A 25,494-nucleotide genomic window follows, 5' to 3' on the forward strand; every position below is an offset into this window, starting at 1 on the left:
TAGTTTACTACTTGTAGAGGAACAAAGTAAGACTGATTAACTCTTTTTTAACTTTTAGGAGGTAGTGTTAGGTGTAAACCTATGTAAACATAATAAAGGTGCTCCAGTGAGCAGAGCCGTGATCCTGATCCAGGCAGGGTCAACTGGTCCTCTGGCCCGTGAGACATCAGTCCAGGAGTCAGATATGTCTTCTGTACCATGCAGTCCTGGGAGAGACACTTAGAAATGTGGCAGGTCTGGCGTCTGGAGAGAATGATACGTTTATTACTGTTCCAGTTAACCTATTTCTGCTCCACAAGTGACTCCAAATTTAATAGCTGAAATAATGTAATATTGTATTATCCATCTCTGTGGGATAACTGGGCTCAGCAGGGCGGTCCTTGCCTTGTGGCTGCAGTCAGATGGCGGCTGAGACGGGAGTCTTCTGGGGGTTTGACTGGGATGGACATCCACAAGGGCTCACTCACATGGCTGGCAGGTGACACTTGAACTGCTTCTAGCCTCTTACCTTTGTCCAGTGCATTAATTGTAAGGTTCTGCCATCATTTTTTTTTTTTTTTTTGAGGTGGAGTTTTGCTCTTATTGCCCAGGCTAGAGTGCAATGGCACAATCTCGGCTCACTGCAACCTCTGCCTCCCAAGTTCAAGCGATTCTCCTGCCTCAGACTCCTGAATAGCTGGGATTACAGGCATGCACTACTGTGCCTGGCTAATTTTGTACTTTTAGTAGAGATGGGATTTCTCCATGTTGGCCAGGCTGGTCTCAAACTTCTGACCTCAGGTGATCCACCTGCCTCAGCCTCCCAAAGTGCTGGGATTACAAGCTTGAGCCACTGTGCCCGGCCCTCTGCCATCATTTTTTAACAAGTTCCTGTTGATAGACATATATTTAGTTTCCAGTCCTTTGCTATTACAAACCAAATTTCAAGGCACAAGCCACATTTAATATACTTTTGGGGATAAATTTCATGTTTAGGAATTTACAAAGATCCCTTCCTTTCTGAGAAGTGAAATAGTCTGGCAGAAGCTGGCTTTGTCAGCCATGATTTTTTGCCATTAAGTAACATTACATCTTTTTCAACAAGGCTCCTGAAGACTTTGAGTGTAATTTGTTAATATCTGATGTCTGGATTGGTCATAAGGGTGGTAAGCAGCACTTAATGGATTGGAGGGTGTGCCACAGGGTGAATTCCCTACATGAGCCACTTCTTGGTGATTCAGCTTTCCATGCTGTGAAATGGGGAGAAATGAAAAAATTGCCTTTGCTGAGGGGTATGTGGAGAATTTTCATTTTTGCTCCAAGAAAACCAGAGGAAAGGTCCCCTTGAGAATTAGGTGTGCCCTGAGTCTCCAACCCCTTCTCTCCATTCCCATTTTCTCCCCTGTTTTATAAAGCTTCCTGGAGAGTCATGGTGGCTCATGCCTGTAATCCCAGTACTTTGGAAGGCTGAGGCAGGAGGATCCCTTGAGGATAGGAGTTGAAGACCAGCCTGGGAAACATAGTGAGATTTCATCTCTAAAAAAGGTTGAAAACAAACAAAACTAAATAAAGTGCTTTCTATGTCTTGGTCAGATGATCTACTGGCCCCCTACTCCCTTAAACTGTCACTGATCTCCCTTTCCTGTGTCCTTTAAGATCTTATTCTTTTCAAACAAAATAATGCCTGTGATTTGAGATTTTCACTCTAGACTGCAATAGAAGACATCTGTATGGCATTCAGAGCATTTTAAAAATAGAAATTTATCAAAAAGATTAAACAAGAGTTCATGTTTGAATTGTGGTTGGTGAGTCCTTAGGGACATTCTACAAGACTTTCAAAAGACAGTTGCAGGTTTTTACTAATTTTAATTGGAATTACCAGGGTAATTGTCTTTGTTCTATTTCATTAGCCCCTCACTACCACTCACATGTCCTTGTGCGCACTTGGTCTTTAGAAGTTCAAAGTACTTAGTGGAGCATATTTAGTCTTTTCAAATCCCTCCAAGGGTGGCTGTGAGCAGGATGAGGTCTGTCGGACAAGGAGGAGAACGTGATCTGCCTGGGTGATAGGAAAGCCTTGGGCAGAGGTGGGCAGCTGCAGTTCTGGGGAGTGAGGCAGTTGATGAGGATCCAGGACTCAACTGGGTCATTGAACTCAGCCGCTGTGATGGTCCCCCTTTGTCTTCCAATGGCTCCCTCTTGCCCTTTGACTACATTCCAGCTCCAGTAGGGCCCTCAAGGTGGACTCCTAAGGGGATCTTGCTCTTCTCAGCTACCACTGCTTTCTTCATTAACTGCTCTCCCAGGCTCAGGCTAGCCATGCTGAACCACACACAGTTCCCTCTTTCCCACCATCCTCTTCTGGAATGTTCTTTGCTGTGCGCCCCTTTTCCTCCTCATGTTTGCCTGGCTAAGGAGCTCACTTCCTCTGGAAACATCTTCCCTGGTGCTGCAGGTCCAGAGTAGGTGCCCCCTTGGACCCCTGGGCCTCTCAGATGTCAATGGCTGTTGACTTGCCTGCACCCCCACTAGACTCGGCAGCTTCCTAGGGACTGGGGATTAAACCATCTCTAATTGTATTGCCTCCAGCTGTAAGCACAGGGCTTGTCACGGATCAGGGACTTCTCAGTGTTAGCTGGGGCAAATTAAGCTCCAAGCAAAGGAAAACGAACTAGTGGAAAAGGCTGACTGGAATACCCTGTTCTGGGGTCTTGTGCCTCCCTTGAGACTCTGCATCCTGCCACCTGCTCCCAGCTGCCGGTCAGCACATACTGATTGTGCACTGGCCCTAGACTAGGCTTGGAGCAGGGGGTAGGGAGGCAGGAATGGGACTGAATGCTTGCCGACCATCCTCAAGGTGTTGAGTTGAGAAAACCAGATGAACTGTGTGCATAGTGAATCTTGGGAATGAGATGGAATATAGCATGACTTCTCAGGGCTAGTGTGGCATGTGCGCCAGCTGCAGTGGCATCTCCTGGGCTCTGGTTAGAAATGCAGCACATCAGACCCTACCAGACCTCCTGAATCAGAGCTTGCATTTTAACAAGACCCCAGGGGAGGCATAGGTATGCTGGAGTCTGAGAGGCACTGGTTTACGTGGGACAGTGAGCAGTTTAGTCATGGGCTGCAGTATTTGGAGAAGGCTGCGTTGGCAAGGGAGCAACTGAGCTCCCTTGAGTCTTGGGAGGGCAATACCCAGGGTGGATGAAAGAGGAGAGTATTTGAAGCTGGGAGAGCATGGAGCCAGGAAAGAACCAGTCTTCTTGCTAGTGATGAATTTTGGCAGAGCAATGGGATCCATCTTCTAAAGGGTCTGATTTGGTAACATTCACGTCACATGTTCAAAAGTTACCAAATCAGATACTAAAATTGAACACATCATTTTTATCACACAGATGTAGATTCTATGTTCTTCCTCAGCAGTAGCAAAGGTGGTGGAAAGCACTCAGCAGGGAGCCCAGACCCAGGTCTGGTTGTGTTTGCTTTGTGTAACAAAGTTGTGGAGTCCTGACCAAGTCACTTTACAAACTGATAATTTTATGCGTTTATGATTTTGTGGGTCAAGACAAAAGCTATAGGCATGGGTCTGCTAGGCAGTTCTACTCTGAGTAGCATTAGCGGAGGCCACTCATTCAGCTGGTGGCAGCCCTGAGTTGGGCTGGAGAGTCCAGTGAGGCTTTATTCATATCTGGCTCCTCCGTGCTCCCCCATGTGGCCTTTGGCTGTCCACATGGCTAGCATGGGCTTCCTCACAGCATGGTAGCCTCAGACTTCTTATGTGGCAGCTGGCTTACAAGAGGGAAGAAGTGGAAGCTGCAGGGTCTCTTAAAACCTGGAACGGACACATCTTCATTGCATTCTATTGATCCAACTGGTCATAAGCCCTACCCAGATTCAAGGAGAGGGAAAACAGTCTCCATCTCTTGGTAAATGGAGCAGGATGCAGGCACAAGGAGGACAGAATTGAGTGTGGCTCTCTTTGGGTACTGTCTGTAATATAACATACCAGGCTCCATGACGTCGTCAGGACCCAGACTCCTTTCTTCTCCTCCATCCTCAGCACGCACTTCCACCTCATGGGCCAAGGTGGCTATTGGCGCTGTAGTCAGCAGGAAGGAGCGAAGGAGGAAGAGGGCACCATTTGTTCCCCTTCAAGGAGATTTCTATTTCATTGGCCAGGTAGTCCATGGCCATGCTGTCTTAGTCCATTTTGCGTTGCCATAAAGAATACCTGGGACTGGCTAATTTATAGAGAAGAGGTTTATGGCTCATGGTTCTGCAGGCTGTACAAGAAGCATAGTGCTGGTGTCTTCTTCTGGTGAGGCCCTCAGGAAGCTTCCACTCATAGAAGGCAGAAGGGGAATAGGTGTGTCACATGGTGGAGGAAGCAAGAGAGAGGGGAGGAAGTGCCAGGCTCTTTTCTTTTTTTTGAGATGGAGTTTCGCTCTTGCTGCCCAGACTGGAGTGCAATGGCGCAATCTTGGCTCACCGCAACCTCTGCCTCCTAGGTTCAAGTGATTCTCCTGCCTCAGCTTCCCGAGTAGCTGGAATTACAGGCATGCGCCACCACGCCCGGCTAATTTTGTATTTTTAGTAGGGACGGGGTTTCTCCATGTTGGTCAGGCTGATCTCAAATTCCCAACCTCAGGTGATCTACCCACATCAGCCTCCCAAAGTGCTGGGATTACAGGCAGGAGACACCACGCCTGGCCGCCAGGCTTTTTTAAACAGCCAGCTCTCCCATGAACTGATGAGAATAAGAGCTCACTCTTTACTACCGGGGCGGCACCAGGTCATTCATAAGGGATCTGCCCCTGTAACCGCCCACCAGGCCCCACTTCCAACACTGGGGATCACATTTCAACACGACATTTGGAGGGGCCTAACATCCATACCCCATCATATGCCTATAGGATGCTGTAAGACAGTATGCCCAGCTAGAAGTCAGAGGTTTGTTCTAAGGAAGAAGGGGAGAATTAAAAGTGGGAGGAACTGGCCGGGGCACTGTGACTCATGCCTGTAATCCCAGCACTTCGGGATGCTGAGGCAGATGGATCACCTGAGGTCAGGAGTTTGAGACCAGCCTGGCCAACATGGTGAAACCCCGTCTCTACTAAAAATACAAAAATTAGCCAGGCATGGTGGTATGTGACCCTGTAGTCCCAACTACTTGGAGAGTTGAGGCAAGAGAATTGCTTGAATCCGAGAGGTAGATGTTACAGTGAGCTGAGATCGAGCCACTGTACTCCAGCCTGGGCAACGAAGTGAGACTCCATCTCAAAAAAAAAAGAGAAAAAAAGTGGGAGGAACCGCCAGTTGTTATTTCACCTTTCCCAAAGCAAAAACCTGCTTGAAAATTTTAGGGGCAGAAGCTGCAGACGGGGCAAGCCTCAAGACACAGGAGGTGGGTCTCTGGAGTGAACCTACTGGATGTGCCTGCTTGCTCGGGGACCCTCACAGCCTCTCTCTGCCCCCAGTTCACCACAGGCACGTGCAGCGACTCGGTGGTTCACAGCTGCGACCTGTGTGGCAAGGGCTTCCGTCTGCAACGCATGCTGAACCGTCACCTCAAGTGCCACAATCAGGTGAAAAGACACCTGTGCACCTTCTGCGGCAAAGGCTTCAATGACACCTTCGACCTGAAGAGGCACGTCCGCACCCACACAGGTGAGTGGGGAGCATGGGCTTTGTTCTCTGTTTCGTTATTCTGGCCAAGAGCTCCTGTTTCTTCCCCACCAAAGAAGCAGGTCGAGACCATGGAACAATGTTGTGTTTCTAGAAAGATCACAAGATGGGGATCACGAGGTTAGGAGTTCGAGACCAGCCTGACCAACATAGTGAAACCCTGTCTCTACTAAAAATCCAAAAAAAATTAGCTGGGCGTGGTGGTGGGCACCTGTAATCCCAGCTGCTTGGGAGGCTGAGGCAGGAGAATTGCTTGAACCTGGGAGGCAGAGGTTGCAGTGAGCCAAGATCATGCCACTGCACTCCAGCCTGGGTGACGTTGCAAGACTCTGTCTCAAAAAAAGAAAAAAAAAAAGAAAGATCACAAGATGATGGGGCATTAGGGCCAATCCTTCTGGGTTCACCTCCTGACTCTGCCACCTGCCAACTGTGTCACCTTGGGCCAGGTGAGCCACCTGTGGTAGCCTGCCTTTCACCGCTGCAAAATGGAGATACTGATGTGAGTTCTAGTGAGGCTCAAAACGGATCCCTGGCTGGAAGTATTCTGAGAATCATGATGCATGGCACACACGGGGCCTGCCATAGCTCAGCCCTTTGGTCCTGGCTGCTGGAATGTGGGTCTTGTGGCCCCACAATGAGTATTTTATGCTTCTCTCTTGGGACATAAGCCTGTCTCTGGATAGCATCGTGTTCCTCCTGGGAGACAAAAAGGAGCTCATTGCCTTTAGGAGCGCCGAGCCTTCTACTGGAGCCTGGCAGGCAATCGCCTTCCTGTCCTTGGACCTGCCTCAGTTTCCTGACTTAGGAAGTGGGAATCCAGGTTCTCCCCAGTTCCAGTTCTTCACAGAGTGCTGGGGGTGCCCTTGGCCTCTGGTCTCGGCCTCACTGCTTCTATCTTAGAAACACCTGGCCTCCATGCTTTCCCGCCTGAGCTCCATTGTCCACACCTCTGCCAGAGTGATCCCTCCAGGAGAATTCTAAGGACTCGACTTCCCCAAGAAATCTCCAACTCTGAACAGAATGAAATCCAGACTCCTCATCTCTCATCTTGCTGGGCTTCGTGTAAAGGCCTTTACAATGTGGGTCCTATCTTCAAATCCCCATCCTATCTCAGCCCATCCTAGCCCATCGCGTCCTATCCCATCTCGTCCTATCACAGCCCACCTCAGACCAGCCCATCTCACTCCAATCCATTTCAGCTCATCCTATCCCATCCCATCTTAACCCATTCAACCCTATCCAGGCTACCACCCACCCTCCCAACAGACTTATAGAATTTGCTACCTGCAGGCTGGGTGCAGTGGCTCATTCTCATAATCCTTGCACTTAGGGAGGCCAAGGTGGGAGGATTGCTTGAGGCCAGGAGTTGGAGACCAGCCTGGGCAACATCGAAAGACTCTGTCTGCCCAAGAAAATTTTAAAATTAGCCAAACATGGTGGTGCATGCCTATAGTCCTAGCTACTTTGAAGACTGAGGCTGGAGGATCGCTTGAACGTAGGAGTTTGAGGCTGCAGTGAGCTATAATTGTGCCACTGCACTCCAGCCTGGACAAGAGAGCAAGACCTGGTTTCAAGGAAAAAAAAAAAAAAAAGGGTTTACTATTTCAGTCCTTGGTATTTTGGTAGGGATGGGAAGACACTTTCCTCCCTCCAGATGGGGCTCCCAGCTACTCAGCCCTCATACAGGTTCCTTCTTAGGCCTCTGCATCCTATTTTCTAGTTCATATCATGCGTGATTGCTCTTAGAGGATTGGTCGTGAGCTGCCTCCCTGGTCTGGAAAGAGTTTCTGCCACCTTAGAGAGTGGCTGGAATCCTAACATATTTCTTTTCTGTTTTCCTTTTTTAAAACTTTTTCTTTTATTTTCCTTTCTTTTTTTTTTTTTTTTTTTTTTTTTTTTTTTTTTTTTTTTGAGACAACATCTTTCTCTCTCACCCAGGCTGGAGTGCAGCCACCAACTCCTGGGATCAACTGATCCTCCCACCTCAGCCCCCCTAGTAGCTGGGACTATAGGTGCGTGCCACCACTCCCAGCTAATTTTTTTTTTTATTTTGTACTTTTTGTAGAGATGAGATTTCGTCATGTTGCCCAGGCTGGTCTCAAACTCCTGGGCTCAAGCAATCCACCTGCCTTGGCCTCCCAAAATGCTGGAATTAGAGGCATGAGCCACCACACCCAGCCAAAAACTTTTTCTAAAGAGAACTTTTCATTTCAGTTTAATATACCTCCAGAAAAGTGCACAGATCCTAAGTGTCGACCTCAGTGAATTTAGGAAGTTTTACAAAGTGAACACACTCGTGCAACTAGCAGTCAGACCAAGAAACAGAATATTTCCAGCCACTAGAAGTCACTACCCCTCCCAGTCCACCTCTTTCTCTCCAAGGAAAACCACTGTTGCAAATTCTAACAGCTTAAGTTACTGTTGCCTGTTTTTGAGCTTGATGTAAATGGAATCCCACAGTGTGCTCTTTGGGTCTGGTTATATGGCTTCTTTTCCTAGCACCAGTGAATCAGTAAAAGTGTGACCTCTGTGAGGCTAAGCTGGCCATCGGGTGGGGGTGAGGAGAATGCTTAGGGAGTGGTGGAGGATCCATAGGGCAGTGGGGGGTCTTATAAGAGGCCTAGGGGAAGGTCTTGAGGCTGTCAAGGGACCCATCCAGCAGAAGCAAAGCTGGGCTTTCCTCCTGACCCAGGGGCAGGAAATCGGGGCCACTCCTGAAGTCGCTGGCCATTGGCGGCCCTGGAGGGTGTCTCAGCCCCTCCTTGAGGGTGTCTCAAGGACATCATCTCTGAGGATGTCCTTAGGGCATTCCCTGCCTGGGTGGACTCTGTGGTCAATCCCCCAACCCTGGCTTCTAGGACACAGTGCAAGGGGCCCAGGGAGCATGGCTGGCTGTTGGTACCATCAACTGGAATAAACACTGAGCTGATGGCGTTGCCTCCCCTGTGATTGAGTTAATCCTCCATTGCTGGAGACTAAGGGAAATATTAGGGACTGGCAGCTTCTCAGAGAAGAGTTTACAAGTTGAGGCGATCACATAGTAGTTAAGAACTCCTGATCTGAGTTAACTGACTGTGAGACTTGGTCTAAATTATTCATCTTTCACCTTAGTTTTTCCATCTCTAGAATGGGTGTGATAATTTTAATACTTGCCACTTAAAGTGGTGGTTGTGAGGTTTTAGGGCCAGAATTACATAAACGTGCTTCTTACATTGTAAGTGCTTAGTAAACATTGGCTATTGCTAGTAGTAAAATTGCAACAGTTGGCAGAGGCTTCCTGAGGACCTGATGTGTAACAGGCCCTAGGATTCACCTCGTGCTCATGGAGCTCTCAGCCAACACAGGGAGGAATAACTCAGACATCTGACTGTGAGACAAGGGAAACAGCAGATATGCCAGACAGAAGAAAAAGTGGCTCATGCCAAAGGGAAGTCCTGGGAGGTGCCGTGTTTCTAACTGCATGTCAGGGAGGCTTCTTAGAAAAGGTGGTCTTTCAGCTGGGCCTTGAAGGATGAGCAAGCTTTCTACAGCAGGACGGAAGGAGGAAGGGCGTGGCTGATGAGGAGTGTCTTAGTTTGGGTTGCCCAAGAAGCAGATACTGACACAAGGATTTGAATGTGAGCAGTGTATTTGGGAGGTGATCCCAGGAAACACAGTAGAGGAGGGAGGGGAGGTCGGGAGGGAAGACAGCCAATTAGAGCTCAATAATAATGAGTGGGTTATCACTATGGGCAATGGGGGCTCCATCCCGCTGGAGATCCTACAGAATGCACTCCAGGTTGCTCGATCAACCCCCATCCCTCCTGCTTGGGTGTCCATCCTGGACCTCCTGACTCGTAGGCAGTTCTCCCCACCCACTGCCCACCCCAGCCCTTTGCAGGCCTGGAGAGCATCCTTAGGCAGAGAGATGCAGGAACCATCTGAGATGCCTGGCAGTCTGCTAAGGCGATATGAACGGGGCATCCACCCTGGGAGGCAGAAGATTTAACAAGTGAGGAGGGTGGCTCGGCAGAGACTGGGAGACCCTTCAGAGAGTACCATGGCTCCTGCAGACAGAAGCAAGCCACACGTGGTCACTGTCCTTCATGCCAGGCCCCCAGCCTTTATCCTCTCATCTCAAACTACCCCAAGCGGTCAGTGCTGCTGTTCCCCACCTTTTGCAGATGAGGAAACGAGGCTCAGGGAGCTCACACAACCCCTCAGTGGTGGAGCTGAGAACCAAAACCGGCTGACCTGAAGTTCATGGTCTTTTCTCCTCCGTAGGGTCTCCTTCTCTGCCCTCTTTGCCTCCCAGTGCCTTCCTCAGCCTTCTCCCTGAGGCAGGGGCCTCACCAGCCTGCCCTGTTGCAGTTTCTAGAAGCCTGCTTGCTTCTAGAGGAAGGTGAGATAAAGGGAAATGCAGACCTATTAGTAGTACAAACTGCACACCTTGGCTTGGGGTTTAGTAGGTTGTAGAGGAGCCTGTGAGCGTGTGAGTTCAGTGGTGCCAAGATGTCCTCTGCCCACAGAGGAAGCAAGAAAGAGGGTGCCTGTACCCGCTCGGACTCCCAACCTGAGGTTCTCAGATTTTCTCCATCTCCTACTCTTCTAGTGACTCCTGTGAGGGTGCTGAAAATCATTTAAGTTAGTGAATGACGCTTTCCACCTGACGCTTTCCCAAAGGGCTTCACAATTATCGCTTTAGGGGAAAGGCTGGGGCTTAGGAGGCAGCTAGGAGTGAAAAACCTAGAGGTGCGCTGGCTGGTCTGACGGCCACTGATGATGGGTGGCTCCTGAGTCTCAGACGAGTGGCTGGTCCAGATTGAGATGTGTTGTATGCGCAAAAGAGACACTAAGTTTCAAGTTGTAATGCAAAAAAAAGAAGGTGTAAAAATCTCAATTTTTTTGTTTTTTTTCTTTTTTGAGAAGGAGTTTTGCTCTTGTCGCCAAGGCTGGAGTGCAATGGCTCGATCTCGGCTCACTGCAACCTCTGCCTCCTGGGTTCAAGTGATTCTCCTGCCTCAGCCTCCTGAGTAGCTGGGATTACAGGGATGTGCCACCATGCCTAACTAATTTTGTATTCTTAGTAGAGTTGGAGTTTCTCCATGTTGGTCAGGCTGGTTTCGAACTCCTGACCTCAGGTGATCTGCCCGCCTCGGCCTCCCAAAGTGCTGGGATTACAGGCGTAAGGCACCACGCTCGGCCAAAAATCTCAGTTTTTAATGTGGATTTTACATTGAAATGGTAGTGTTTTGGGCATAATGAGTTAAACAAAATATAGCATTAAAATTCATTTCACCCATTTCTTCCTATTTGTTTGCAGCTTCTACAAAATGTTAACTTATAAAGCAGCTTGCATTTTAATTTCTATTGGATGGCACTAAGATAACCTACAGATAACATTTTAAAATTTTAGTCATAATTTTCACACTTCAAGTGATGAACAAATGGAACTATGGAAATGTTTTAGACCTATTTGCCCCATCCTGACCTATTGTCTGATGAAGATGTGTCTCCATGTAATAAAAGACCAGAAACAGCAGTCGGGGCTTCCTGACACATCAGCGGGTGGCAAGCTCAGAGGAACAGGCTTGCCCCGCCATCTCTTCAGCTCTGTCCAAAAGAGATAGTTGGTACAAAGTGCAAAAATGTGGGTTTCTCAGATGATGTTTTAGTTCATGTGAACAAACTTCACCAGCTCCAAAAGACCTTACTGGAATTCAGTGGGGATTTGGTCTTACCTTTGTTTTTTGTTTGTTTGCTTTGTTTTGTTTTGTTTTTTTTAGACAGAGTCTTGCTCTGTTGCCCAGGCGGGAGTACAATGGCTCCCATCTAGGCTCACTCCAGCCTCTGCCTCCTGGGTTCCAGCGATTCTCCTGCCTCAGCCTCCCGGGTAGCTGTAGCTGAGATAATAGGTACATGCCACTACACCTGGCTAATTTTTGTATTTCCAGTAGAGATGGGGTTTCACTATGTTGGCCAGGCTGGTCTCGACTTCCTGACCTCAGATGATCGGCCTGCCTCGCCCTCCCAAAGTGCTGGGATTACAGGCATGAGCCACTGCGCCCTGGTCTTGCCTTTGACTGAGCTGTGAGTGTTGTATTTTTGCTGTTGGTTCTTCATAAGTAAATGTGATATTTAGGCCAGAAACAAAGATATAGACACTTAACATAAATACGACAGATAGTTAAATGAGGGGTGTGTGTGTTTGCAGTCCAATTAGACCAGGCCATGGCCAATTTAAAGACTTATCTGGGACCCCAGGACCCTTTGTTGGAGAATTGTAGCTATCATATTGATGAGGTGGGCAAAGACAGTGAGATAGAGAATCAGGGTTAATATGCACCACCCCCTTCTCCCCCATCTCTTCCTATCCCCTGCAACTACTGAGCAAACAGGATATCTAAGGAAAGACTCAAAACACAAAGAAACATCTTGAAAAAGATCCAGGGGAACTAGAACCTGACAATGTCTTACATTAATATCCAAGTAGATAAAAGATTAGGACTTATTTTTTGCCTGTGAGTTCACCCAAGAAAGGTAAATTGGAGGAGTGTGTGTGTGTGTGTGTGTGTGTGTGTGTGTGTGTGTGTGTGAGAGAGAGAGAGAGAGAGAGAGAGAGAGAAAGAGGAGAAGGGAGTGTTAGTTAAATGGTGTCTTATTGAAGACTGGAAGAGAGAAACTGACCTGTGCAGAAAATCTCTGTAATATTTTGTGAAAATGTTATCAGCAAACAAGTGGCTATTTTCAATCCAAATTGTTTTAGGTGGGGTTTGGAAGCAGCTTCCCATCAAATGGTTTATTGAGGGAGGGCTGTCAACAGGGGCCCGTGAGGGCAGAGGATGAGCATGGGTTTTGCTGTTAGCTGGAGTGCAGCCTTGACCTCATCCCTGGGGGGATCTGGAGTGTGAATGGACTCCAGGGTGGACCTTGCTACAGGCAAGGTGGAGGCAGGGACTTTTTTTACCCCCATTTCAGTCTGACGTTGGCTGAGGGCTGTGTCTGCCCTGGGTGAGGTCAGGCAGACACTCCTGAGCATCTGGAACGTCACTTGCCCAGTGCTGCTGATTCCTTAAAGAGGGGGACAGCCAGAAACCTCACAACAGCTGGGGACAGGCACTGACCCAGAAAAGCGGTCTGGATGGGAAGCCAGCAGTGCAGCCACTATATAATTGAGGGAATTGCTGTACTTTTACAGTGAAGGTGACAGGATCACTGAGGCCAACATCGGAAATTTTGCCTGCTAACCAGCTCAAAATAGAGAGAGGGGACATGAACTTCCAGGAAATGAATGTGTATTCAGTTCATAGCCTGTGAAAAACATCATGGGCCTTTATGTTTCTAGGATATATATAGTATTTATAGGATATTCTTTTGGGTTTATTTCAGTGTTTTAGGTTGAACAGGCTAGGATGCTTCCGAAGAACGGCTCTCTGTTGAAGTCAATTATTTGCTTTGGGAGGAGAGGGAGGCGATCTGTATTTTAGAGGAAAAAAATAATAACCAGCCCTTGCAAGCACGAGACTCTGCACTGAGTGTCCACACCCTCCCTACTCAAAGGGTGGTCTGCGGACCAGCAGTGCCAGAGTCCTCAGGAGCGAACATGCGGGAAATGCAGACTATTGCTTTGGAAGTGCCCGATGTGCCAAGCCCATCATTCAAGTCCAGCATTTATGGAAAGTGTTTTATTTTGCTCATTTGTAAAATGACTACATATTCTGTAAAAGATTTCAGACAATATAAAAAACTGCAGAGAAGACCATGTAAAGGGCCATAAACAGGTGAGAAGGGCACACGCATCCGTGGGGCTCCCGGCTAAGGCTTTGCAGGGAGCCATGTGGCCCAGGGAGGTCATAAACCCACGCTGGTTATAACTTAACAACGCTGGCTGGAATAAAGGAGGCAGTTCAGGGCTCGTGCCATTCCTGGGGAAGCTGCTGAGCTCCACAGAGTGAAGCGAGGAATTCCAATTCTGAGGTCAGGGAGGTGGGGAGGCGGCACTGGCCCCACCCTCTAGGGCGCCTTCTGTCCTTATCTTCCATCGGGGGCTACATTCAGAGGGAGGAGAAGGCACACAAATCCCATCTTGATTAAAGAAGAGAAAACAATGGTGTCTTTGTTTGGAGCCCAAAGGGAAGAATTGACTAGATTGGGAAAAATGCAGATTGGGAGACGTTTGGAGTGGGGCAGATGGAGAAGAAAGAATCAAGTCACCTCCACCCCTAGTAGCCTGAATGCTGTCATGCGGAATTGCCTGGTCCAGTTAACAAACCCTCGCCTCATTGTTTTATTCTTAATTTGTATTTTATCTTAATTTATTTTTTAGCTAAGAAGGTAATATGTTCATTAGGAGATAAAAAGAAAGAAAAAAATGTAAACTTCCTTCACATGCCAAGCCCCAGTTCTACGATTTAATTTTTTTCCCAAAACCTTTTAATGCTTATTGCTTTTTTCATATAATATGTATCTTGGAGCTGGGCGCGGTGGCTCACACCTGTAATCCCAGCACTTTGGGAGGCCAAGGCGGGCTGATCACTTGAGGTCAGGAGTTTGAGACCGGCCTGGCCAGCATGGTGAAACCCTGTCTCCACTAAAAACACAAAAATTAGCTGGACGTGGTGGTGGGCGCCTGTAATCCCAGCTACTCAGGAGGCTGAGGCAGGAGAATCGCTTGAACTCGGGAGGCAGAGGCTACAGTGACCTGAGATGGCGCCACTGCACTCCAGCCTGGGCAACAGAGTGAGACTCCATCTCAAAATAATAATAATAATAATAAAAGAAATCATGACAAAATTTCCAATATTGAGGGACTGTGCTTTTCTATTCCCCAATTGATGACATTTGCTTCCATTTGCATATTTCCTTCCTTCCTCCCTTCCATCCTCCCTCCCTTCCTTTTTTTTTTTCCTTTTCTTTTCTTTCTTTCTCTCTCTCTCCCTTTCCTTTCCCTTCCCTTCGCTTCCCTTCCCTTTGCTTCCTTTCCCTTCCCTTCCCTTCCCTTCCCTTCCCTTCCCTTCCCTTCCTTTCCTTTCTCTCTCTCTCTCTCTCTCTCCCTTCCCTCCTTCCTCCCTTCCTTTATTTCTTCTTTCCTTTCTTTCATTTCAGGCAATCCTACCATGAGTATATCTTGTATATCCTTCGCCTCCCTGTGTGAGTCTTCCTGTAGGATAATTTCCCTGATGTGGAATTGCTGGGCCAAAGGGTAGATACACTATGATTTTTTTTTTTTATGGACATTGCCAAATTGCCCTCCGAGGAGGCTGCCGTAAATGTCCACTCCCACAAGCATGCCTGTAAAAATCATCTTGCTGAAGTTCACCTTCGGATAAAGTTCAGTAAAGGAGCAGTTGACCTATAGCAAGGAAAGCAACTAGAAAGTTCCAAAGGGAAGAATTTTCCTTGGGGATGTATGGCATGAAGCTTGATTTGCTATTAAGGTAAAAAATTTGAAAACAACAAACCTTTTTGATAACTCAATAAACAACATTTTTTGGACTAGGTAGGACGGGCTGATGGTACAAAATTCAAAAGGGCAGATGGCGAAAGCAGTCCCCCCGCTCCTCCGCCAACCCCATTTGAAAAAATTATCCTTTTCTTTTGTTGTGAAATAAGTAACACATACAAAAGTATACATATAGGTACAGTTTAAAGACAAATCTGCAAAATACTCATGTGCCCAGCAGCCAGCTTATGTTTTTTGGGTTTTGTTTTGTTTTGTTTTGTTTCTGAGATAGAGTGTTGCTCTGTTACCCAGGTTGGAGTGCAGTGGCGCCATCTCAGCTCACTGTAACCTTCGCCTCCCGGATTCCAGTGATTCTCCTGCCTTGGCCTCCCAAGTAGCTGGGATTACAGGCACCCGCCAGCATGCCCGGCTAAATTTTTTTTTGTATTTTTTAGTAGAGGCAGGGTTTCACCATATTGGCCAGGCTGGTGAGCAGCCAGCTTATGAATGAGGCTTATCTGCATTACGTTGAGCTGTATCCAATTGAGAACTTAGTGTATCTCAGCTAATCCTCACAGCAGCCATGCAAGAGCTATGATACCCCTGTGACAGGTGAGGAAACGGCCTTCTGGACTGGAGCAGCCTGCCCCTGTTTCAGTTAATGAGCAGCAGATCTGCAGCCTGGCTTTTCAGTGGCCTTGGACTCACAGTCGTGTGGGTGTCAGTAGGTTAATGATGTCTAGTGCATGGGTGGTGTTCTTCAGTTCCCATGTCCTGCTTTAGACACAGGCACGATTGGCCTTTGCGTGAGGGCACCAAGATGGGTGAGCCTCAGTGGTGGGAGGGGCCTTGGCATCAGTCCCTCTTGCCCAGGACTCCTCTCTGGCCACCTTTGTTCCCCTGAGTGTGTGGGTGATGGGGGTGCTCTGGGAGGGAGGTGCTTGTTCCCAAACCTAGAAAGGGTCACCAAGGGGCTGCCGCATGGCAGTGCCCGCACCAATGAATGAGGGGTGAATGGTGGCGTTTACACTAGAAAATTGGGAAGCAGAAATGCTGGGGCCCAGAGCAGTGCATTTGGCAAAAGTCAGAAGTGCCATAACTAGAGCTTTTTGGGCCTACGTCTCCTTTCCATCTCTGCCTGCGAGTCACTCATCTTCCAAACCAGGCTCTAATTCCACCCCTTCCCTGGAAAAAAATCCCCCACTGCCATCATCTCTGTTGTTGGCATGATGGAGGGCTTTGGAATCTTCTAGACTTTGCTATCCAGGCCTTGCTGGGTACTCTGCTCATAGAAGATGCTCAAAGGATGTGTTGACTGAAGAGAGGAAGGAGATGTGGCCCTGTGCACACGGGGCTGAGTGGTGGCCTGGCTGGCCTCTCCTAGGGGGCAGATCACCTTGGAGGATGGGAACCTCCAGGAGTTGGTTGTATCCAGGTTAAACCCTGATGTAAGTGTGCCAGCTTCCCCATATTTTTAGTTTGGATATTTTGAAACAGCAGCGGGTTATTTCTACTAACTAGTGAAAGGAGCAACTAATATTTCTGCTGACGAGCTGAAGGTTTGAAGTCAGGTTTGCTGCTTGATCTGTTGAATAGTGGGAGCCAGCTGCTCCCTGCTGCGTGGGCCTAGAAGGCCAGGAAAACACCGAGTCTGCGTTACAGTGGAAACATGAAAGCTAGAGCGGGTGCATTCCTTAGGAGGGAAGTCTGTAGCCCTTGCCTATGTGGAAAACTAGTCCCAAAGATGTGACCTTTCTTTCCTGGTACCAATAGAGTTCATTCATACATTCAATATTTTGATTTTTTAAATATTGCCTTAAAACTTTCTTAACCTTGATTGGTGAGGGTTTTTTGGTTTGTTTGTTTTTTGTTTTTTTGAGATAGGATCTGACTCTGTCACCCAGGCTGGAGTGCAGTGGTGCAATCATGGCTCACTGTAACCTTGAACTCCTAGGTTCAAGACATTTCTCCCACCTTAGCCTACTGAGTAGCTGGGACCACAGGGGCATGCCACCATACCAAGCTAATTTTTTAGTTTTTTGTAGAGATGGGGATCTCCCCATGTTCGCCACGCTGGTCTCGAACTCCTGGACTCAAGAGCTCCTCCTGCCTTGGCCTGCCGAAGTGCTGGGATTACAGGCGTGAGCCATGCACCTATCCTAGAATAGTTTTAAGAGAAAAGGTGGGAGATTCATTGTCATTCCACTGCCCAGGAGGAACCACAGTTAATATGAAAATTATTATCATTAATACTGGCAGGTGGTTGGAGGTGGGAAGTAGTACAGACAGGGACGCAATGACAAGTGTAAGCTTTCACCACCCTCCAGACTTTCTCTCCAGAACCCCAGGTTTATGTTTCAGAAAAATATACATACGTGCATATGCCAGTGTGAATGTGCATTTATTTAGAACGCTCGTTTTCATACTTGGCTGCACACTAGAGCTTCCTGGGGAAGCTTTAAAAAATTCTCCTGCTCAGGCAACACCCAGAGATGACATATATTTATTAATCTTAAAATATATATGTAGGCCGGGTGTGGTGGCTCACGCCGGTCATCCCAGCACTTTGGGAGGCCGAGGCAGGTGGATCTCCTGAGATCAGGAGTTCAAAATCAGCCTGGCCAATATGGTGAAACCCGGTCTCTACTAAAAAATTACAAAAGTTAGCTGGACATTGTGGCAGGCATCTGTGGTCTCAGCTATTTGGGAGGCTGAGGCAGGAGAATCGCTTGAACCCAGGAGGCGGAGGTTGCAGTGAGCCAAGATCGTGCCACTGCACTGCAGCCTAGGAGACAGAGCGAGCCTCCTTCTTAAAAAATAAAATAAAATAAAATGTATGTATATATAATTTGTAGAAAACATGAAGCATCACAAGAAACTTGAGAGTCAGGACTAGGGAAGGAGAGGTACATGGGTGACAAAGGGATCTTTTCTGTTTTTTTTTTTTTTAATTTACTGCTGTTTTTCACCATAAAACTGGGGGTATATTACTTTTAAATTTAAACAACTATTAATAGTAACCTTTTATTATTTATTTTGTTTATTTATTTATTTATTTATTTATTTTGAGACAGGGTCTCGCTCTATTGCCCAGGCTGGAGTGCAGTGGCACTATCTCAGCTCACTGCAATCTCTGTGTGCTGGGTTCAAGCAATTTTCATGCCTCATTCTCCCAGGTAGCTGAGATTACAGATGTGGGCCACCACACCAGGCTGATTTTTGTATTTTTAGTAGAGACGGAGTTTCACTGTGTTGGCCAGGCAAGTCTCGAACTCCCGACCTCACAATCCACCCAGCTTGGCCTCCCAAAGTGCTGGGATTACAGGCCTGAGCCACTGCACCCAGCCTATTTTTTATATTTTAATAGAAGGTAAATTAGGGCACAGTGGTTCATGCCTGTAATCTCAGCACTTCGGGAGGCCAAGGCGGGTGAATCACCTGAGGTCAGGAGTTTGACACCAGCCTGGCCAACACTGTGAAACCCTGTCTGTACTAAAAATGCAAAAATTAGCTGGCTGTGCCTGGCACGGTGGCTCACACCTGTAATCCCAGCACTTTGGGAGGCAGAGGCTGGTGGATCACCAGGTCAGGAGATCGAAACCATCCTGGCTAACATGGTGAAACCCCGTCTCTACTAAAAATACAAAACATTAGCCGGGCGTGGTGGCGGGCGCCTGTAGTCCCAGCTACTCAGGAGGCTGAGGCAGGAGAATGGCATGAACCCGGGAGGCGGAGCTTGCAGTGAGCCGAGATCGCACCACTGCACTCCAGCCGGGGCAACACAGAGACTCTGTCTCAAAAAAAAAAAAAAAAAATTAGCTGGCTGTGGTGGTGGGCACCTGTAGTCCCAGCTACTCGGGAGGCTGAGGCAGGAGAATTGCTTGAACTCAGGAAGCAGAGGTTGCGGTGAGCCGAGATTGTGCCACTGCATTTCAGCCTGAGTGACAGAGCAAGACTCAGTCTCAATAAAATAAAATAAAATAAAATAAAATAAAATAAAATAAAATATTAAAAATGAAACTGCAGCTTCCTAGTCCCAGCCCCTGACCTAGTGCCTGGGGTCCCTGAGGTAGGTCCAGGAATCTGTACAGGATCTGCAGGTTCCTCCAGGTGGCATCCCTCCTGTCTCTAGGCTCTAAGATGGTCTCATAGCTGTGGCAGTGGCCCCTTTGTGCTCCATGCACCCCCAGTACCATATTCACCCTCTCTCAGCTTCCATGCTTTTGTGACTGTGTCTCCTTCACAGCCATAGCCTCTCTTTGAGAGCCTAAGTTAGACCTTACTATGGTGATTTCTTAATTTTATTTATTTATTTACTTACTTACTTACTTACTTATTTATTTTTTTTGGAGACGGAGTCTCGCTCTGTCGCCCAGGCTGGAGTGCAGTGGCACAATATCGACTGACTGCAACCTCTGCCTCCTGGGTTCAAGCAATTCTTCTGCCTCAGCCTCCCCAGTAGCTGGGATTATAGGCATATGCCGCCCTGCCTATCTAATTTCTGTATCTTTAGTAGAGACGGGGTATTTCCAGGCTGGTCTCAAACTCCTGACCTCAGGTGATCCACCCACCTCAGCCTCCCAAAGTGCTAGGATCACAGATAAGAGTCACTGTGCAGCACCCAGACAATTCGTTTCTTAAAGCCCAATAAAACTTGTTGATATGACCTACAGGAATTTCCTAGAATCTGTCATGTGAGATTTCGGCTTAGTGTGCTTGCTTCTCTCACATAACAGTCTCAACCTTTTAAAAAAAAAAATTCAACTTTGATTTTAGATTCAGGGGGTACATGTGCAGGTCTGTTTATATGGGTACATTGCATGACGCTAAGATTTGAGGTCCAGATGATCCCGTCACCAAGGTAGTGCACATAATACCCAATGGGGAGTCTCTCAGCCCTCGGCCCCTCCCTCTGGTAGTCCCCAGTGTCTATTGTTCCATCTTTAAATCCCAACCTTCTTTTTGAGTGTGAGCCTCCTGTTCAGCCACTGGCTCGAGGGGTGACCTTTGCTGGTGGAGGGTACTGAGCTGGGTGTGCTCTGAGGTCTTCGCCCTGCCACTACCTTACGTGACCTCAGGCAAGACGACAACCAGAATCTTAAAGACCATAATCGGTAGCTCTTGAAAGCCAAGTTAAACACTGGAATATCCAGTGACGTTTGTTAAAAATAGATTGCTGGGCCTGGCACGTTGGCTCACGCCTATAATCCCAGCACTCTGGGAGGCCGAGGCGGGCGGATCATGAGGTCAGGAGATCGAGACCATCCTGGCTAACACGGTGAAACCCAGTCCCTACTAAAAATACAAAAATTAGCTGGGCATGGTAGCAGGCTCCTGTAGTCCCAGCTACTCGGGAGGCTGAGGCAGGAGAATGGTGTGAACCCGAGGCTGAGGCAGGAGAATGGTGTGAACCCGGGAGGCAGAGCTTGCAGTGAGCCGAGATCTCGCCACTGCACTCCAGCCTGGGCAACAGAGCCAGACTCTGTCTCAAATAAATAAATAAATAAATAAATAAATAAATAAATAAATAGATTCCTGATTCCTACCCCAGACCCACTGAGTTGGTCTTAGGAGAAGTGAGTTAAGATTTTCAAAAGCTCTCCAGGTGATTCTGAGGCTCTGGCAAGTATGTAAAATACTGCACTGTCCAAGCTCATCCAAATAGTCTGTTGCACACACGCAGAGTCCATGTTTATATTCTTTATCTGACATTCTGCCACACACATCAGGGTGAGTACCAGTCATGGAGGTAGGAGCGGCAGTGCTTTGATGAGGCTGAACTCCCTGCTCTATATTGTACCTGTGAAATCTCAGCTAGAAGGCAGGTCTAATGTTAGCCCAGTTCTAACGCCAGCATATCTTGTTTGGAAATGATTTTCATAACTGCAACAAATGCCTCAGTATCCTGCCAATGGCCTGGGCATCTGCCATTTCTGGGCACACCAGTCCAAGTGGCAACTGCCCACGCTTGCACCTCTGCTGGAGAGGTTTCCTGCTGGAGCCCAGTGTGTCTGCACAAGGCAGGCAGAAGTGCTGGGGATGGAGAATCAAAGCCACCCAGGAGCAGCCGGCAGCCAGTGACTGACCTCAGCTCCTGGAGGGGCAAGATGACGCCAAGGTGTGTGCCACACTGTCTCCCTGCATTGCACAACAGGACTGGACCCTGGTAACTGGCTGGGTAGCTCCCCCTGTACTGGATCCTACCCCTCCCTGCCTCACATCTTTGTTGCCCTATAGGTTATTCCCAGGATCACCTCTCAAATAAACTACTGGTACTAGAATCTTTGTCCCAGGCTCTGTTTCTGGGAAAACCCAAATTATTATTTTTTTTTTAATGGAGTCTCACTGTTGCCCAGGCTGGAGTGCAGTGGCTCGATCTTGGCTCACTGCAACCTCTGCCTCCCGGGTTCCAGTGATTCTCCTGCCTCAGGCTCCCGAGCTGCTGGGACTACAGGTGCTCACCACCATGCCTGGCTAGTTTTTTGTGTTTTCAGTAGAGATGGGGTTTCACTATGTTGGCCAGGCTGGTCTCGAACTCCTAGCCTCAAGTGATCTGCCTGCCTTGGCCTCCCAAAGTGCTAGGATTACAGGCGTAAGCCACTGCACCTGACCTGAAGTAATTTTTTTTTTAAAAGTTTACTTTGCTCACAATAATATGAAAACGTTAAGGTATGCGAGTTGGAAGAATAAAAATCTTCCTCCCATAAGCTGGTGGTTTTTGTTTGTTTGTTTGTTTGTTTTTGGCTTTTTTCCCTATGTTGGCATCTGTTTGTGTTAGGTTTGCTCAGGTGGATGCTATGATTTTTTGTAGACAGTTTTGTCTCCTGCTGTAACCATTGTCCTCATGCTGCCATGAATCCTTGGTCAGGATGACTTTTACTGGCTTCATAGTTGGGTGGTTCTGGCTTGGCCATGACCAGTCGATGCTGTTTCTGTCTCTCGTCCTTGCAGGTATTCGTCCCTACAAATGCAACGTCTGCAATAAAGCCTTCACCCAGCGCTGCTCTCTGGAGTCCCACCTGAAGAAGATCCATGGGGTGCAGCAGCAGTACGCCTATAAGCAGCGGCGGGACAAGCTCTACGTCTGCGAGGATTGTGGCTACACGGGCCCCACCCAGGAGGACCTGTACCTTCACGTGAACAGTGCTCACCCGGGCAGCTCGTTTCTCAAAAAGACATCGAAAAAACTGGCAGCCCTTTTGCAGGGCAAGCTGACGTCCGCACACCAGGAGAATACCAGCCTGAGTGAGGAGGAGGAGAGGAAGTGAGGAGAAGGAAGGGGAGGACAGACGTTCACACTGCCACGTATGTCTACGTGGATTTTTGGTTTTCAGCGTCCCCCACCCCGCTGGCTCTTCTTAATTAGAAGTGACCAGTTCACCTCTGTGTCCTTTTGAAACATCAGCAGTAGGGTCCGTTCCAAGGTTATCAGTTACCGTAGTGACATCAGGCCCTGTAGCCTGTGTCCTGTCTGGCGCAGTTGCTCGCATTCACCAAAGTTTGTTTTCAATGATCCTGATGGCCAAGAACACCGTGTGGGATTTTTTTTTTCCCCCCAAGGATTTTCACACATGGAAGGAGAGGTATTTCTTAGAGAGATCATCATTTTATGGTGCCTTGAAATAAAAATACTTCTACTTGAAATGCTGTTTAAGCAAGGAAAATGAATTTTGTTATTCTGAAAGAGTTTACAGAAACTATTTTAATAAATGAAATGTTCTTGTGAAGCTTTTAAAAGCAAAATGGAACATTGACCTACAGCTCTTTGTTCAGGGCTTATTGTGTGATGTTTAATTTCAGGTTATTGAGGTGGGGAGGTTGATTACTTTGTATTAGTTGTGTGGGTTTGAAGAAGCAGAACTTCCTCTCTTTTTTTTTTTGTTCTTGAGACAAGTTCTCACTCTGTTGCCCAGGCTGGAGTGCAGTGGAACGATCATGGCTCACTGCAGCCTTGACCTCCCAGGCTCAGGTAATCCTCCCACTTCAGCCTCCCAAGTAGCTGGGACTACAGGTGCATGCCACTATGCCCAGCTAATTTTTGTATTTTTTGTAGAGATGGAGTTTTGCTATGTAGTCCAGGCTGAGAAGCAAACTTGAGTGTTGGGTGGAAGAACAAATGGCCAATTGGAAAAACGTGCACTGAGGGGCTGGCTCACGCAGGCTGGTGGGCAGAGATGCCTGGGGGTGGCATGGCAGGGAACTCAACTCTTGGGTCTCTTTTTATGGGCCTGGTCTCTTTTTCTGCAGAGGTCTTGACTTTCTGCGGTTAGGATGCGCTGGCTGAAGGCTCTTCTCCCTCCCTTGAATGGGCTTTGGGGCCAACCCTGGAGAATGAGGAATGCTGGCTCCTCACTTACAGGCGGGATAACAATGCCAGGAGTTCCCTCAGGGTGCGTGACAGCCGAGTGCAGTGACCTCTGCTACCTCCATCTCCTCACCTTGAAGGCCTGCGTCAGAGCCATGGGAGGCAAGACCCTGATAGGGTAAAATGTGCGCAGCTGGCCATGCGGGGCGGGGGAGGAGGTTTCCTCATCCTGTCTGCCTGGGGGGTATTTGCCTCAGGCTGGGAGCTGCTGCCTGAATTGAGTAGGAAGTTCAGATCACCTATACCCCAATCACCTACGCCCCAGTCACCAACACCCTGATCATCTACATCCCTATCACAGATACTCCAATCACCTACACCCCATCACCTACACCCTGATCACCTACACCATGGTCACCAACACCCCATCACCTACATCCTGATCACCTACACCCTGGTCACCAACATCCCATCACGTACACCTCAATCACCTTGACCCCGATCACCTACACCCCATCACCTATACCCTGGTCACCTACACCCTGATGACCTACACCCCAATCACTTACACCACATCACCTACACCCTGATCACCAACACCCCATCACCTACACCTCTATCATCTTGACCCCAATCACCTACATCCCATCACCTACACCCCAATCACCTATAACCCATCACCTACACCACGATCATCTACACTCCATCACCTACACCCTGATCACCTATACCCCAATCACTTATACCCTAGTCACCTACACCCCGATGACCTACACCCCATCACCTATACCCTATCGCACCCTGATCACCTACACCCCAATGACCTATACCCCATCACCTATAGCCTATCACACCCTGATCACCTATACCCCAATCACTTATACCCTAGTCACCTACACCCCGATGACCTACACCCCGTCACCTATACCCTATCACACCCTGATCACCTACACCCCGATGACCTACACCCCATCACCTATACCCTATCACACCCTGATCACCTATACCCTATCACCTACACCTCTATCACCTTGACCCCAATCACCTACATCCCATCACCTACACTCCGATCACCTATACCCCATCACCTATACCTCATCACCTACACCCCATCACTTACACCCCATCACCTATACCCCATCACACCCTGATCACCTACACCCTGATCACCTACACCTTGATCACCTTGACCCCTTTGACCCCCATCACCTATACCCCATCACCTACACCTCAATCATCTACACCCATCACCTATACCCTCATCACCTACATCCCATCACCTACACCCCAATCACCTACACCCCAGTCACCAACACCCCATCACCTACATCCTGATCACCTACACCCTAATCACCTATATCCCATCACCTACACCTCGATCATCTACACTCCATCACCTACACCCCAATCACCTATACCCTGGTCACCTACACTCTGATGACCTATACCCCAATCACTTATACCCCATCACCTACACCCTGATCACCAACACCCCATCACCTACACCTCTATCACCTTGACCCCAATCACCTACATCCCATCACCTATACCCTGATGACCTACACCCAAATCACCTACACCCAAATCACCTACACCCCATCACCTACACCCTGATCACCTACACCCCATCACCTACACCTCATAACCCACAACCCATCACCTACACCCCATCACCTATACCCCATCACACCCTGATCACCTACACCCTGATCACCAACAACCCATCAGCTACACCTCGATCACCTTGACCCCCATCACCTATACCCCATCACCTATACCCTGATCATCTACACCCCGGTCACCTACACCCCACCACCTATACCCCATCACTTACACCCTGATCACCTACACCCCAATCACCAACACCCCATCACCTACACCTTGATCACCTTGACCCCATCACCTACACCCCATCACCTACTCCTTGATCATCTATACCCCATTACCTATACCCCAGTCTTCTACACCCCATCACCTACATCCTGATCACCTATACCCCGATCACCTACACCCCATTGTCTTTTTTTGCCCACTCCCTGTCCCCTGGGCACCACCTGGGCCACTTCTTGGTCTAGGGAAACACCCAGATGAGGAGGCCCTTGTC

At 48.2% G+C, this 25,494-nt stretch overlaps 1 protein-coding gene across 3 annotated transcripts in view; it reads left to right on the forward strand.

Annotated features, from left to right (window-relative positions):
• The window catches only part of OVOL2 (ovo like zinc finger 2), a 34,112-nt gene extending 11,284 nt beyond the window's left edge, over positions 1 to 22,828 (forward strand). Inside the window, exons 3-5 of one of the 3 annotated variants that reach the window (XM_077951157.1) lie at positions 5,343 to 5,646; positions 9,928 to 10,045; positions 22,037 to 22,828. In XM_077951157.1, coding sequence (XP_077807283.1) covers positions 5,343 to 5,646; positions 9,928 to 10,045; positions 22,037 to 22,070 — 456 coding nt within the window. In that variant the 3' untranslated portion in view covers positions 22,071 to 22,828. The remainder of the gene's footprint in view (positions 1 to 5,342; positions 5,647 to 9,927; positions 10,046 to 22,036) is intronic. The other 2 variants (XM_077951156.1, XM_077951158.1) reach the window with 2 other exon arrangements.
• The last annotated feature ends 2,666 nt before the right edge of the window (positions 22,829 to 25,494 follow it).

The sequence above is a fragment of the Macaca mulatta genome, chromosome 10, assembly GCF_049350105.2.
Source record: "Macaca mulatta isolate MMU2019108-1 chromosome 10, T2T-MMU8v2.0, whole genome shotgun sequence".
Taxonomy (NCBI): domain Eukaryota; kingdom Metazoa; phylum Chordata; class Mammalia; order Primates; family Cercopithecidae; genus Macaca; species Macaca mulatta.